Source organism: Gigantopelta aegis, chromosome 10, assembly GCF_016097555.1.
Source record: "Gigantopelta aegis isolate Gae_Host chromosome 10, Gae_host_genome, whole genome shotgun sequence".
NCBI classification, from domain to species: Eukaryota; Metazoa; Mollusca; class Gastropoda; order Neomphalida; family Peltospiridae; genus Gigantopelta; species Gigantopelta aegis.
Window position 1 is genome coordinate 14,924,444 of NC_054708.1, and position 15,908 is coordinate 14,940,351.

A 15,908-nucleotide genomic window follows, 5' to 3' on the forward strand; every position below is an offset into this window, starting at 1 on the left:
AGTCCAAAAAAAACGTACGTCACATTTTCAGTTTTAAAAAGCATATGAGAGGAGGGGGGTGGGGGGGGGGGGGGTGTAAAATAAACACATTTAACCGATGTATAACTGCAGGGCTTCCAGAATTTTTACAAAATCCACTAGCCATGATTAAAAATTCACTAGCTCTACTTTAGTTAATACAATTTCACTAATAGTAGTAATGGATTTGTTTTTTCAAAGAGGTAGATAGAGAAAGAAAGAAAGAAAGAAAGAAGTGTTTTATTTAACGACGCACTCAACATATTTTATTTACGGTTATATGGCGTCAGACATATGGTTACGGACCACACAGATTTTTTTTTAGAGGAAACCCGCTGTCGCCACATAGGCTACTCTTTTACGACAGGCAGCAAGGGATCTTTTATTTGTGCTTCCCACAGGCAGGATAGCACAAACCATGGCCTTTGTTGAACCAGTTATGGATCACTGGTCGGTGCAAGTGGTTTACACCTACCCACTGAGCCTTGCGGAGCACTCACTCAGGGTTTGGAGTCGGTATCTGGATTAAACATTCCATGCCTCGACTGGTATCCGAACCCAGTACCTACCAGCCTGTAGACCGATGGCCTGCCACGACGCCACCGAGGCCGGTAGGTAGATAGAGATTAAAAACACTAAGATTGGGGAGTGGGATGGGGGCAGGTTATTCATATTTACAAAATAAACTTAAATGCAAAATTTGACACTTGTTTTTCACTAGCCATTGGGCATGGCAATAGTAGTTATTTACTAACCCAACATTGAATATCACTAGCCATGGGAGTGGGGCTACCATAATCTAGAAGCCCTGTATAATAACTTTACTTGAATCAAACATTTTACACATCCGATATGGTTATTGTATGTTCTATAGCAACCTCATACATGCGAAAGCAATAACGGCATTATAAGCCATAAATTATGTTTTCAATCAATAACGATTGAAAATTGGGTGGTGCGTCTTCAGTGGGAGTTATTTCCATCAACTGTTCATGAGTGGTATTGGTCTATATTTTCTCGTACTACGTATTCCACAATGAAAAATTACTGGTATGTTTTGTTTTGGTTTTTAGTTAATTAAAAACCTTTTTATTATTTTTTATTGTTTGACTATAGCAGGGCTTCTAGATTTTTTTTTATAAAATCCACTAGCCTTTGGATCAGTGATTTTTAAAATGTACAAGCCACGATTAAAAATCCACTAGCCCTACTTTTCTTTAAGTAATAATAAGATATGTCACCGAAAGAGTGAGATAGAGCTTAAAAACACTAAGATGGGCTTGGGGTTGGGGTAGGGGCAGAATATTCATATTTACAAAATAGACTTGACCCAAAACAAATTACTAGCCGTCGGGCATGGCAATATTAGTTATTTACCAGCCTAACATTGAATATCACTAACCATGGGAGTGGTGCTACTATAATCTAAAAGCCCTGACTATAGCACATGTTTACTGAACATTGTACCTCTAATAATGTATGGAGCTGTTACAGCAGGCTCTATAAACACCTGGAAAGTAAAATAAACAAAACTTAAAGGTTGCTCTTACAGAGTGCATATTTCAAAACTGTGTCAGAAATAAATGTGATAAGATCCTACGTGAATGTGGTAAGATCATACGTGAATGTGATAAGATCACACGTGAATGTGGTAAGGTCATATGTGAATGTGGTAAGATCATACGTGAATGTGATTGATAAGATCATATGTGAATGTGGTAAGATCATACGTGAATGTGATAAGATCATACGTGAATGTGGTAAGATCATACGTGAATGTGGTAAGATCATATGTGAATGTGTTAAGATCATACGTGAATGTTATAAAATCACACGTGAATGTGGTAAGATCATACGTGAATGTGTTAAGATCATACGTAAATGTGGTAAAATCATACGTGAATGTTATAAGATCATACGTGAATGTGGTAAGATCATATGTGAATGTGATAAGATCATACGTGAATGTGGTAAGATCATGGACCTAATTCACTAAACTCTCGCAACTTTGCGATCTCGCAGTGCAATGCCAAAAGACTTGCAAAGAGGATGCTTTGTTGTCTAGCAGAGCCTAAGACACCTTTGTGAATTAGGCCCCAGATGTGAATTTGATAAGATCATACGTGAATGTGATAAGATCATACGTGAATGTGGTAAGATCATACGTGAATGTGATTGATAAGATCATACGTGAATGTGGTAAGATCATACGTGAATGTGATTGATAAGATCATACGTGAATGTGATAAGATCATACGTGAATGTGATTGATAAGATCATACGTGAATGTGATTGATAAGATCATACGTGAATGTGATAAGATCATACGTGAATGTGATAAGATCATCTTATAACATCATATAATATATCTTATTTGCTACAATTAATCATAATCATTTATGGCTTATTCGCAATTGATGTGACACAATGCGTATAGTCTAAGTGTATTTTAATGTTTGTAGGCGTAACGCATCCGATGTGAATGAGCCCTTATATGCTTACAGATCGAACTACAAGTCTACAACTTGAATACACATTTAAGTAAATATTTGGAAAACTCACCATTGACAAAAGTGACAGGTTGAAGACTAGATGTAGCATGCTTCAAACTCCTGTAAAGGAGGAATGTAATGTTGACAATCAGAATAAGATTTCTTTAAATCGGCCGTACAAAATTAATAAAACTTAATTAATAAATATACTGACGTCCAAAAGAAACGTTACATACATAAAATTTGAATAATTTGATCAATATTGTTGCTAATAGAAAAGAACCAATTTAAAAACTACATTACAAACACGTTCCATGTATCACAAAGTCCATTGTTACATTTAGATGTTGATATTTTCATATCTCACCATACAGTTTGTTGCTTATCTATAATACAATTTCAAGCCTTGTAAAGTTTCTTTTGGATGTCAGTATAATATGTTAATTAAATGCAATCAATCAATCCGATATCAAGTTATTTTATTAGTGGAAATTAAAATAGTTTTTCAACGTTACGGAACAGTAAATGATTCAAAAACCAAAATGGCGAAGTAACAATGTTAATTTAACATAATAACATGCTTCTTGATACTACGAGGAGTGATGTGTTTCTTATGTTACGCAGTATGTATGGCTAATGTTATTTAGATTGACCACATTTAAATTAATATAATAAGAAACACTGGTCATGCAAACAATTAATTTTAAAATACAACAATTATAGTATTATAGTCAAGGGACATTAGTTACGAAAGTATACACTTCTAATACAAACCTGTTGTCTGCTGTCAGCATTGATGTTTATGTCAATACCTCGAAAACAACAAGCACGTGCATGCGAACAAAATAATGATACGGCACGTGCAGTAAGCAGTCGAACCTGCTATGAAGGTAACTTCTTAAAACGACCACTTATCTACAAAGCATTTCAGTAGGGGTGTATGTATATAGGTATCCACGGAAAATATAGTCAAAAGTGTCTCCTAGGTTAATTGTCGATCCCTCACCAGGTCTAGACCATGATTCGTTCCTGATCAGTAACATAGTCTAGAGGGTTATCGCTCAACCGCCGCTTGTAGTCGGTTTAGAATTAGTAATTTGTGTTGATTCGATTACCTTAAATATAACATTGACTCACAGGCCCGTACGCAGAAATGTATATGGGGTGGTTGGGTGGGTGTAATGGCCGGAGTTGTGGGGGGGTGGGGGGGGGGGGATTTGGCCGAGGGCATTCTAGGAAGTAAATTGGACTATTTCAATTTTTTTACACATCCACGGACGGACCTCGGCAGACTCATGCGTCAAAATACGCCAAACATGGTGTCTTTGTCATATTAATATACACGTTACAGACCCATGCGTCAAAATACGCCAGACATTGTGTCTTTGTCATATTAATATACACGTTACAGACTCGTGCGTCAAAATACGCCAGACATGGTGTCTTTGTCATACTCGTCAGACACAGACCCAGACCCAGACCCAGTTTCGGTGTGTTTTGGGACTTACAGAGCTCTACAGACCCAGACCCAGTTTCGGTGTGTTTTGGGACTTACAGAGCTCTACAGACCCAGACCCAGTTTCGGTGTGTTTTGGGACTTAAAGAGCTCTACAGACCCAGACTCAGTTTAGCAGGTCAGAGTACTCGGCTATTACGTAAATTGGACGGTGTGTTTTGGGACTTACAGAGCTCTACAGACCCAGACCCAGTTTCGGTGTGTTTTGGGACTTACAGAGCTCTACAGACCCAGACCCAGTTTCGGTGTGTTTTGGGACTTAAAGAGCTCTACAGACCCAGACTCAGTTTCGGTGTGTTTTGGGACTTACAGAGCTCTACAGACCCAGACCCAGTTTCGGTGTGTTTTGGGACTTACAGAGCTCTACAGACCCAGACGTCCGTTGTCTTTGAACCATTTGTGGCACCCAATAGCCGATGTGTATTTTTGTGCTGGGGTGTCGTTATAATTCATTATTAATGTTGGTGTCTTTGCCATACCTGCCAGACCCAAACCCAGTTTCGGTGTGTTCTGGGTCTTATTAAGTGCAGTAACGAGAACAATTAGCTGGAGATAGGACAATTAACAGTGACTTATTGCTTTATAGACTTTTTGCACTTCTTACTTAAAATTAGTTTAACATCTTACGTCAATGTATTTAGCAATTAAACCGATCAAACAATGTTTAACGTAGAAGAAATAATAAAAGATCAACAAATATATATATAATAATACATGAAATAGGAAGAAACTCCCACTGAACCTCAGGCAACGCAATATGATAAGGTATCCAGTACACTATCTTTGTTTGAAACCCAACAGAGGCTGAGCCGATGTATATTTCGTTCTGGGGGCTGTCGTTAAATATTCATTCACTAATTCTAGATGTAGGAATCAACACCATAATCGTGGAAATTGTTTCCCTTTCAATATAACCTAACGGTCAAATCAGTTCTCTTCCCCCCCCCCCCCCCCCCAAAAAAAAAGAAGAAAAAAAAGAGAGGATGAAATATACTTCTTTTTTTCTTCCAGTGTTATTCTACAGGCGACAACATTTTAAGATTTTCGTTTTACTCTTTTACAGATAAACTTGTTGGCACGACCGCTGTTGACTGTCTTGGGAAGACAGCCCCATGTTGAGTAGTCCTGAGGGTCGCTGAGTACTGTTGTGCCTTGTGGGACATTTCTCAGATTTTAAGGGGTGGGGGGGGGGGGGCTATCCAAGAAGTAAGGATGTTTATCCTAGAAAACAAATACGTCTGAAAGAGGTTAAAGAAGAAGGTGAGTCGGTCTATCATCATTTCCAATACATAGACAGAAATAAAGAAAGAAAAGTTTTATTTAACGACGCACTCAACACATTTTATTTACGGTTATATGGCGTCAGACATATGGTTAAGGACCACACGGATCTTGAGAGGAAACCCGCTGTCGCCACTACATGGGCTACTCTTTCCGATTAGCAGCAAGGGATCTTTTATTTGCGTTTCCCACAGGCAGGATAGCACAAACCATGGCCTTTGTTGAACCAGTTATGGATCACTGGTCGGTGCAAGTGGTTTACATCTACCCATTGAGCCTTGCGGAGCACTCGCTCAGGGTTTGGAGTCGGTATCTGAATGAAAAATCCCATGCCTCGACTGAGATCCGAACCGTGGCTGTCTATTAAAGGGCCATACCCTAGTTTCAACCCGTGAAAATTGACACTAAGTTTAGTTAATCTACAAACCTGTAACACATTTGGATAAAGTTACAATTGAGTGAAACATGAGCCTGTGACTTTGAAATGGTGAAATACCCTCTGAAAACTACGAAAGAGCATTAGGGCCACTCCGTACTAAGAAAAAGTAGTATTATATCTCGAGATAGTAAAGCGAGATCTCGAGATAATAAAGCGAGATCTCGAGATAACAAGTCGAGATCTCGAGATAGTAAAGCGAGATTTCGAGATAATAAAGCGAGATCTCGAGATAATAAAGCGAGATCTCGAGATAATAATTATTATCATAAAGACTTCATAGGTGTATTGTAGTTACTGAGTATCTCGAGATATCGCTTTACTATCTCGAGATCTCGCTTTACTATCTCGAGATCTCGACTTGTTATCTCGAGATCTCGCTTTATTATCTCGAGATCTCGCTTTACTATCTCGAGATCTCGACTTGTTATCTCGAGATCTCGAGATATAATACTACTTTTTCTTAGTACGGAGTGGCCCTAATGCTCTTTCGTAGAAAACGGACTAAAACTCGACTCCATAATTGTTACTTTTCAGACGTACGTGCGTTTTTAAAAATATGAGAAATGCATTTTGTGATATTAAAAACACCAGGATGACCGTAAACACTTCGAATGTATGGAAATGGATAATCTAATCACTAAGATCTAAATAATGTCTGATTTCAGTTATCAAAAACGGATCTAATAGTAAAAAATATGCCTTAGTGTTTAAAAAACTATGGCATGTCCCTTTAAATGTTTCTGGTCGTTTTAGTGTTTTGTGTTCTTCGGGATTTTTCTTGTTTTGTTTTTGGTTTTTCTTTTGGTTTTTCCGAAATTATTGGCAGACCAAATCCAGTTTGGATTACTTACAAACACACTGAATGTATAAACATTGATATTCTAAACAAGAAAAGTTCTATATTTATATATCATTTTAGTCGTTAAAATACTGTATTTGACGGAAACATCTTATAATGGCAGTTAACACAGGACAGTCTCTTTAAACAGTAATCTGTGTGCCATGGACCATTTTAGGAGTAATCTATATATCGCTTTGTTCGGTTGGTTTTTTGTTTTGTGTGTATTTTGTGTGTGTGTGTGTGTGTTGGGATTGTTATTTTATTTTATTTGTTTTATTGGGGGGGGGGGGGGGTCGTTTGTGTGATTTTTTTTTTTGTCGTCGTCATCGACGCTGCACACCCTTGTGACTTAACAGGCAGTTAAATGTGGTATCGGTGATAGAGCGCTTACCCTTTTCGTTGATAAACTCATTGGGTCTTCCCGTAAGCTGGAGTTCGTAATAAGCGGGGAAGGTGGTGAACATGTATACAGTCGAGCACCGTTGTGTCGATATCGTGGGGGATCACACACACCAAAAAAATCTACTTAACCAAATATCGACTCTAACGTTAATTTTTTTTATTTAATAGTCCATCGTTCATCGAGGAAGGGGACACAAAATATAATATAAATAAAAATATGTACTAGTAATTTTAATTTACGCAGAATTGGGATTCCACTAAATATAATTTGCATGGCTTGGAATATCCAATCCCAGCTATATACGATGAAACCAAAATACAGGTGTGTTGAAGGTAGGAACGTTTCAATAATACATGTATAAAGCTAATTCACAACACAAATTTAATCGCCCTGTAAAGCTTCAGGTCTGATTTTTGTGAATATTCACAAAAATAGCATGAACTCGCTACCATTATGCATTAATAAATGTGAAATGGCACTCTTAACACTAAGACATAGTATACTGAACCTATTCATAAAATCCACACATTTATGAATATTTACAAAAACAAAAACATAATGATTGGCCCATGTGGTGGTCGAACACACGACATTCGCGTTATTAGAACGACGCTCTAACCAACTGAGCTAACAGGCCTCATGATAAATGCAAATGCCTAAAAGAGATTGTTACTGTTAGTGTTATGCAAATTAGTGTTCGCTATTCGACCTGAAAATCATATTCGAATCTTCGATGCAAATGACGAGCGAATATTCAAATACCAAACTCAACAAACTAACGCGATTTGTTATATTTTAAAATGTGTAAATGACTGTTAATAACCAAGCAAGCTACGACAGAAAACAAATAAAAAGTAGCTAACCTTGCTATATATTTTGACTTATAAACACTGAATTATATTTTTAAAAAGTTTGTTTTGTTTAACGACACCACTAGAGCACATTGATTTATTAATCAATCATAATGGTCAATTTGACACAGTCTTAGAGAGGAAACCCGCTTCATTTTTTTCATTAGTAGTAATGGATCTTTTATATGCACCATCCCACAGACAGGATAGCATATACTACCGCCTTTGATATACCAGTCGTTTTGCACTGGCTGTGACGAGAAATAGCCCAACGGGAATCGATTCTAGACCGACCGCACATCAAGCGAGTGCTTTACCACTGGACTACGTCCCGCCCCCTCTGAATTATAAATATCAAAATATGAAAACCACTAAAACAGTATGACCAAAACAAATATGTGCCGGGAAATCACACAGAAGATAACCAGATGAGTTTTTGAAAATGTAGCATTCTTACTGCTCGGCTCTAAACGATTTCAAGACGCGCTTTGAACTGGCGACTGAAGAGATTTGGATCGATTTATTTAACAAATATGAAATAACACTTGTAACACTAAAATCTACACATTTATAAAATATTTCAGAAAAAACAACAAATTGTTAGCCCATGTGGGAGTCGAACCCATGACATTCGCGTTATTAGCACAACGCTCTTTTTTTTTTATCTTTTCATTCAGAACATCAAAATATTAATATAGCTCACATACATGTATAACAATATAAATATAAAAACACAATTTAAAAATAAACACACACAAGACACACGCACGCACGCACACACTTGACACACATTCATACACACATATGTAATTCCAAACTATAAGAACATTCATAATATAATAAATGATTTTTACACATCTTAAAATCAAATTGTCCTTTAGTATGAAAGCCATTAAACCTAAAATATAATTATACAATATTTAATATTATTATATCGAATATACACACACCTGTTTTAAACTGACATTCCCTCCCATAAGTATTTATGTATTTTAAATAAAATAATTATTCAAAATACATTTGTGCAGAAAAAGGAATACTAAAGAGTATTTACCTTTAAATAATTATGTCACGGGGATTCTATAATACCCGTAACTGGATGAAACACGATTATCCAAATATCTCTCCTAACTGTATATCTATTAGATCTCTCTGTAACAGGCAGTTATACCCGCTGTGGCTCGTCTCTAGGTATGATCAGAGATACGATCTTATATTATTATAGCACGTTTAGTTCACTAGAAAACACAACAAAAACACAATACACTTTGGAATCTCTATTAACCTACGCTGACAAATGTACAGCCGCAGTAGTTAATTAACAACAACAAATAATAACAACCCAGAACTGATCACTTAATTAGTTAATCTCTAGGTGTCTAGTTTACACAATATGCTAATCACTTCACCGTGACACAACACCCACACGTGTGATAATTGAGAAACGCTTCCAGGAGAACTTAATTAATAATGGAATTACAACTCTATTCCTAACTGGTTAATTTTTAATTAACCCTTACTACTCGTTCAGTGACCTTGTAACACAGAATTAATACTGGTACATATCACAATAAAGACAATAACCTACAGTTTACCTAGGTCCTCTAGGATGACTGGTTAAGCTTTTAATAATTATTTAGGACAGTGAGCCTACAGATTACTGCGTCAGATGACCGGCAGCACCGTCTAAATAATATTGGTATAATACAGTATTAAAATATTTAAAGTCACATCAATCACATCAAGGTTATACAACAGAGCAGAAATGATATTTACCAAGTCCAAACGGACTAACGTTCCCTGGTGCCTTCCAATATGTTTCTCTTCGATATCTCTAAAACCCTAGCTATTTATTCAAAACTCTCAGAGACAGCGAATATCGCCTGGGGGTACAAGGCGGTACCTCACGTATCATGTGGATTCTCCACAGCCACCACGCCAGCATATTTTTCTCTGATCGTCAGACTGGCTGTCGCCATTCTGCGAGCAATCCCCTGGTCATAAACAGCACTAGCGGAGTTATTACGTAACTACTGGCCACATGGCATCCACAGCTGGACTAAATGCATATTGGAGTGCACGGTCGCGCGAAGGTATTACGTAACAAAGTTGCCCACCTGGGTAAGTGCATTTGGAACTGCACACGGCCTCTAAAACAATTAATATCGCCACAGGCGAAAAGAAATTAAGAGCATGTACCGTCACAAATTACAAAACCTATATTTAATTAATCAATCCTATTCAGTCTATTAATATTTAAATTAAACATCTAAACAAAAAGACAATTGAGTGTATTGTAATATAAAGAAAGTCATTAAATAAGGACATGTTATCATAAATTTAATCGCATTATCTCACTCATCCTTCCTTCATTTACTCTCTTCAACACCTTTTGCACGGACAGCTTGTCTCTTTTGTTTTCTAGTTAACACAACACGACGAATCGATTCATTCGCTGGGCGTTTGATCATCTGTGACCGACGCCGTAACTTTCATAATTGAAAGTTGTTCGTTTCAGTTGTCATGGTGTCAGCGTCCTTGTCACGAATGTCGGCTGCTTTCACTTCCTTCACTGATTCCTCCAAGACAAGACTTTATTTACTCTCTGGCCGTTGCACAACGGCGTAGGAGGAATATATACATAATATTTCTATAAACACGTGACAAGATGAAAGAGAAATACAAAAGTTAAATTACAATGATTGTGAATTAATTCCTATGAACATTTGCATACAACATAAAGCTGTGAATATTCATAAAAATACAAATATATAAACTGTTTAGCCGGTAGAACTACACAAAATGTAGTTAAAATTGTTATTTGTAAATTAATGTTCAATATATATGTAAAATGTACTTCTGGGGGTTGGGGATGTGAAATATCAAGGATGTTTAAATGCATTCATAATTACTTTTATAAACTTTGCTAAATTCTTTAGTGTACTGATTCGTTTGTTTTGCATTAGTTCTTTGAATTTATAAGTACTTGGTCGAGTATAGTAATAGGGATGTAAAAATTTAGTCCTAGAATTACTAAAAAAGTGGCAAATGAAAAGATAGTGAAACTCATCACCAATTTCACTTTCATTGCACAGGGTACAATTCTATCTTCTAATGAAATATTATTCCAGCGTCCTGTTTCTACTGGTAAATGATGGTTTGATGTTCTGAATTTTAAGAGAGGTTTCCAGAGTTTTTTTGGAAGTATATTAATGTATTCTTCTAAAATTAGTTGTTCCTTATATAATTGGTAGGTTTTGCCTCTCGAAGATAATGATATGTTACTTCTCCATGTTTGTGAATATTGATCAGTTTGTCTTTGTTTAATTTGTTGCGAGAGACAATTAACTGATCTGAAAGTATGAGCTACCCAGACATTACCCATTCCCAAGTTTTCCAAAATGTTTTTAATAGTAATGACCCATTTATATTCTGTTCCGTTAACAATATAGTCATTTAGCATTACTTTATACAATAACGTCGAAAATTTTGACTGCTTTCCTGATAAAAGCCTTGCCCAGTAACATACCATTCTTCTATAAATTATTAATTCAATAGGAAGTCTCCCTAGCTCTCCAAAGAGCATAAAAAATGGTGTTGCTTTCTTAATAGGTAAAATATGTCTTAAAAAATGTATTTGTACGGAATTAAATATATCAATTTTTTCATGTCCCCAGACTTCACATCCGTATAACAAGATTGGAAGGACTATTGAATCAAACATTTTTAATTTACATTCGGTTGATAAATGATTATCTTTGGCTTTTGATAATACAAAATGCATGGCCTTAGTAGCCTGTTGGCTGAGCTTAGTTTTAGTAATACGGAAGTTATTTAATTTAGTAAAGATAATTCCATGATATTTATATTCTTTTACATTCTCTAGAACAGTGTTTCCGATCTTGAAAGTATGTTTATAATCTCTAGTGGTTCCCTTAAAAATTAATATTTTCGTTTTGCTACAGTTTATTTTAAATTGCTAGAATTAGGCAGTTCCTTATTCTTAAGTATTTTGTAAAAATCTTTTGGATTGTCTGATCTTAGCTGTCGCATTTCATTTTCTTTTTTAAATTTGTACTGAGAAAAGGTTTTAAAAATCCATTTCTTGTAAGACTTACTGGCATTAATTAAAAGCATTTTATTATCTATACTTTTATTTTTTGCATATAATGTTTTAGCTTCATGATACTTCCGTCGTAATTTTTTACACAATGTCCCAAACCAAGGTTGCTTGTTGGGCGCTGACCTTTTATTTCTGTTATTGTGTGCATGCACGTGACCGAATGTCGAGTCCGCAGTGTCTAAAAATATATTTTTTAACATGTCGGCTGCGTTAGTCACACGTGTTTTCGAATTAATATTTTCGTCGTCAAGAGCTAAGGATATCTGTTGGACTGTGTTCGTGTCAATGGTTTTTTAAAACATTCTTCACGTTTATTAGGAACCCACTTGCGAGCGGTTTCTCTAATTAAATCATTATTATTATCAACAGGGTTAAATGGGTCATGGTTGTATTTTCATGAATAGGTAAGTGTTACTGCACAATGGATATCTGACAGAAGTGGGTCAAAATCACAGATTTGAAAACTTGTTACATTTTTGAAAATATGGTGAGTACCTATGGCATAATCAATTAAACTACAGTCTTTGCTTGTGGTTTTGGCAACATGTTTGTCAGTTCCACATCTACCATTAAGGATATACATATTATGTACTTTACATAGATTTAAAAGTTTAACACCATGCTGGTTAACCCTGCCTTTATCTTGGTTTGCTCTTTCTCTGAGAATATTAAGATTGTCAAGGTTTGAGATGTCATTCAGGAAATTATTTAATTCTTCATCGTCAATATAAACATTATCATCAACAGTAGTGTAATCAGGGGAGCAACTGGTTCTAGCATTAAAATCACCAAGCAGGAGCAATGGGTTTCCAGATGTTACAGTTTGCATACTGGTTGTCATTTCTCGAACTCTGTGATGCATCTTTGTGATCATTTCTCCTCTCAGCTTGGTTACCCTTGCATACTTTGACTTGTTCATGGCTTGCCTGGGTTTCTTCTTGCATTCTATCATCATCAGTACTGTCGCTGTCACTGCCATCCACATGCTCGCTGTCGTATTCATTCACACTGCATACACACACATCCTCTTTATTTCCACATTTTTCACACAGAAATGTTTTCTTACAATTTCTGGCAATATGTCCCTTCTCTTTGCAGAAATTACATGTGATATTCGGGCAATCCCGAATCATGTAACTATCCGACATACAGTTATAGCACACCTTTATTTGATTGTCATGCAACACACGAAATAACTCCACACCTTCAACAGTGTTAAATTTCATCGAATAAGGTAAACTCTTTACGTCAGGTGGAAATTTAACACGCACGTACCTGGTTCCATCTGCAATGCGAGTACCCTTGTAGAATCGCCTGTAAATAGGTGTTATTAATTCAATGTTCACCAATTTCAATTTCTCCTCTATCTCTTCGTCCGAAATATATGCTGGCAAGTGCAAAAAGGAAACAACAACACTGTCCGAATGTAACAACCTCGCCTTCATTTTCATGCCATTTAGTTCCAGGGAATCATTATCCGAAATGATCCTCGCCTGTACAACATCATCCACAGTCACTTCATACCTGTCAGGTCCCTTTGGCACAACGCATGAATCACATCACCAACCTGTTCACTAAGGAATTTAATCAAGTCGCCAGCCGCCATCTTTCTATTGTCACCGACATCAACGACGACCGTGCAATCCTTCTTGAAGACCACTTTCTTTACTTCCTCCTTCTCCATATCGCCACCCTTACTCATCTCCACTGGTTTTCAAATAAATTCGAAAACAAACACCTTCTCAATTCAAAAAACACTTTCAAAAAATTCCAAAACGAGAGCCGAAGTAAAACATGTCCTCCATCGACAAAACCCAAACCGGAAGTCCCCAACGCTCTAACCAACTGAGCTAACAGGCCTCACGATAAGTATCAATGTCCAAATGAGACGGTTATAGACATATTTCATAATACTAGTTTTGGTCGTTGTCCTTGTATTCCTTTCAAGTCATCTACATAGAGTAATACAGTTTTGTAGGAGGCAGGAGGGTCTTCATTAATACCATATATAACACAATCCGTTAATTAACCCATTTAGACTCGGTGAAGGTTAGATAGTTTTGGTGTCGGACATTGATAAAAATCAAGGATGCAAGTATATGAGGGAACTTTGATTAACTAATGTTATATATATATGTGTGTGTTAAACATGTCCCCTGCTGACAAGACTTTTAATGAATAACTTTGCTGATAAAAACAACAAAAGTGAATGATCCCCAAGTCGAGCCGCGAAAGCACGTGCAGTGTGCACAAACACGTCTTACCGTGACGAGCTCCAGACTGGGAATGCATCAGAATGTAATCAATGAATGAATGTTTAACGACACCCCAGCACAAAAATACACATCGGCTAAGAATATGGAAATATTATTTACAGTAAGAATAACGTTTATATAATTAACTTTAATGTAAAACAACAGTGTAAATAGCTGTACGATACAATACAAATATCAAGGTTAGTATATTTTAAAACTTTATATAGAAATAAAAGTGTTTTAAAAACTTTAAAATTAATTCTGGGTGGAATTTAAAAGATTCCAAAAAATATTTTTATTGCCTAATATACCGGTTCTCGTCGCCTTCAGATAATTACATTCCACCAAAATGTGGCGCACAGTCAGTGTACACCGACAATGTTCACACTGAGGAGGCGGTTCCGTTTTTTTAATAAACGAATGCGTTAAATATGTATGGCCGACGTGGACACGGTACAATACTACGTGATCCTTACTGCAACGCCTGCAGGAGGACTGCCACTCTCACATGACTGACTTAGTGGTAGATTTACTATACAGGCGGTGCAGAAATTCAATTTAATTCAATTTATTGTATAAAACACTATACACAAAAATTACAAAAAAACACCATGAACTCACTACCCGTCTGCATTAACAAATATGAAATGACACCCCCAACACTAAGACATAGTATTATTAAGCTATGCATACACTTTACATGTTAATAAAAAAATTTTTTAAACCTAATCGTTGGCCCATGTGGGGGTCGAACCCACTACATTCGCGTTATTAGCACGACGCTCTAACCAAGTGAGCTAACAGGCCTCACAATAATTGCAGATGTTCAAATAAGACTGTTACTGTTATGTGAATATGTAATCTGGAACGTGAATGCTGATAATTAATGCCCAAGTCTTGGTTATTAATAGAATGGGGTTTTCTTGGCCGTTGCAGTAGAGATCCAGAAAATCAAATAAAACAATCAGATTGAAATCAGCTGTAGTGGTCTACCAGTGAAGCTGATTTCAGATTGAAATTAAAAACACTAAAACACTTCAACGTCTCCATTATATAATTAAAAGATAATGATAAAGGTGCGGACAAAGGCTTCTTCTTACACATTTATAATATTTAAAAAAGTGATTGTTGGCCCATGTGGGGGTCGAACCCACGACATTCGCGTTATTAGCACGACGCTCTAACCAACTGAGCTAACAGGCCTCACGATAGGTGTAAACGTTCAAATAAGACTGTTACTCTTAGTGTTATGTGAATATAGAATGTGGAACGTGTATGTTGATAATTAATGCTCAAATCTTGGTTATTAATAGAATGGGTTTTCTTGGCCGTTGCAGTAGAGATCCAGAAATAAAACTATCTGATTGAAATCAGCTGTAGTGGTCTACCAGTGAAGCTGATTTCAGATTGAAATTAAAACACTAAACACTTTCACGTCTCCATTATATAATTAAAAGATAATGATAAAGGTGAGGACAAAGGCTTCTTCTTACACACCCGCTGGTGAGAAGACCGTGTGATATTTTTAATAACACATACAGTAGTTGTTTACACACGTACGTGTGTTAACAATTTCAAGACATACGACTGGCTGCTCCAAGGTGATGACCAGGTCACCAATGCTATACATCCAATAAAAAAAAACCCAGCACGGTGGAAATCGATTACACTGTAACGTAATGTGTCTGT

At 36.5% G+C, this 15,908-nt stretch overlaps 1 protein-coding gene and 2 non-coding genes across 3 annotated transcripts in view; all 3 read right to left on the bottom strand.

The window, feature by feature from the left end:
• The window catches only part of LOC121384269 (vitelline envelope sperm lysin receptor-like), a 15,906-nt gene extending 12,476 nt beyond the window's left edge, over positions 1-3,430 (bottom strand). Inside the window, exons 1-3 of the mRNA XM_041514586.1 lie at positions 3,285-3,430; positions 2,581-2,630; positions 1,486-1,528 (exon numbers count right to left, since the gene is read on the bottom strand). Of these exons, the coding sequence (XP_041370520.1) occupies positions 1,486-1,528; positions 2,581-2,619 (82 nt within the window). The 5' untranslated portion in view covers positions 2,620-2,630; positions 3,285-3,430. The remainder of the gene's footprint in view (positions 1-1,485; positions 1,529-2,580; positions 2,631-3,284) is intronic.
• Positions 3,431-14,952: 11,522 nt separating this feature from the next.
• On the bottom strand, positions 14,953-15,026 carry Trnai-aau. The gene has a single exon. It is a non-coding gene; the product is annotated as a tRNA-Ile (tRNA).
• A 322-nt stretch (positions 15,027-15,348) lies between these two features.
• Trnai-aau lies at positions 15,349-15,422 on the bottom strand. Its single transcript has one exon. It is a non-coding gene; the product is annotated as a tRNA-Ile (tRNA).
• Between the last annotated feature and the right edge of the window lie 486 nt (positions 15,423-15,908).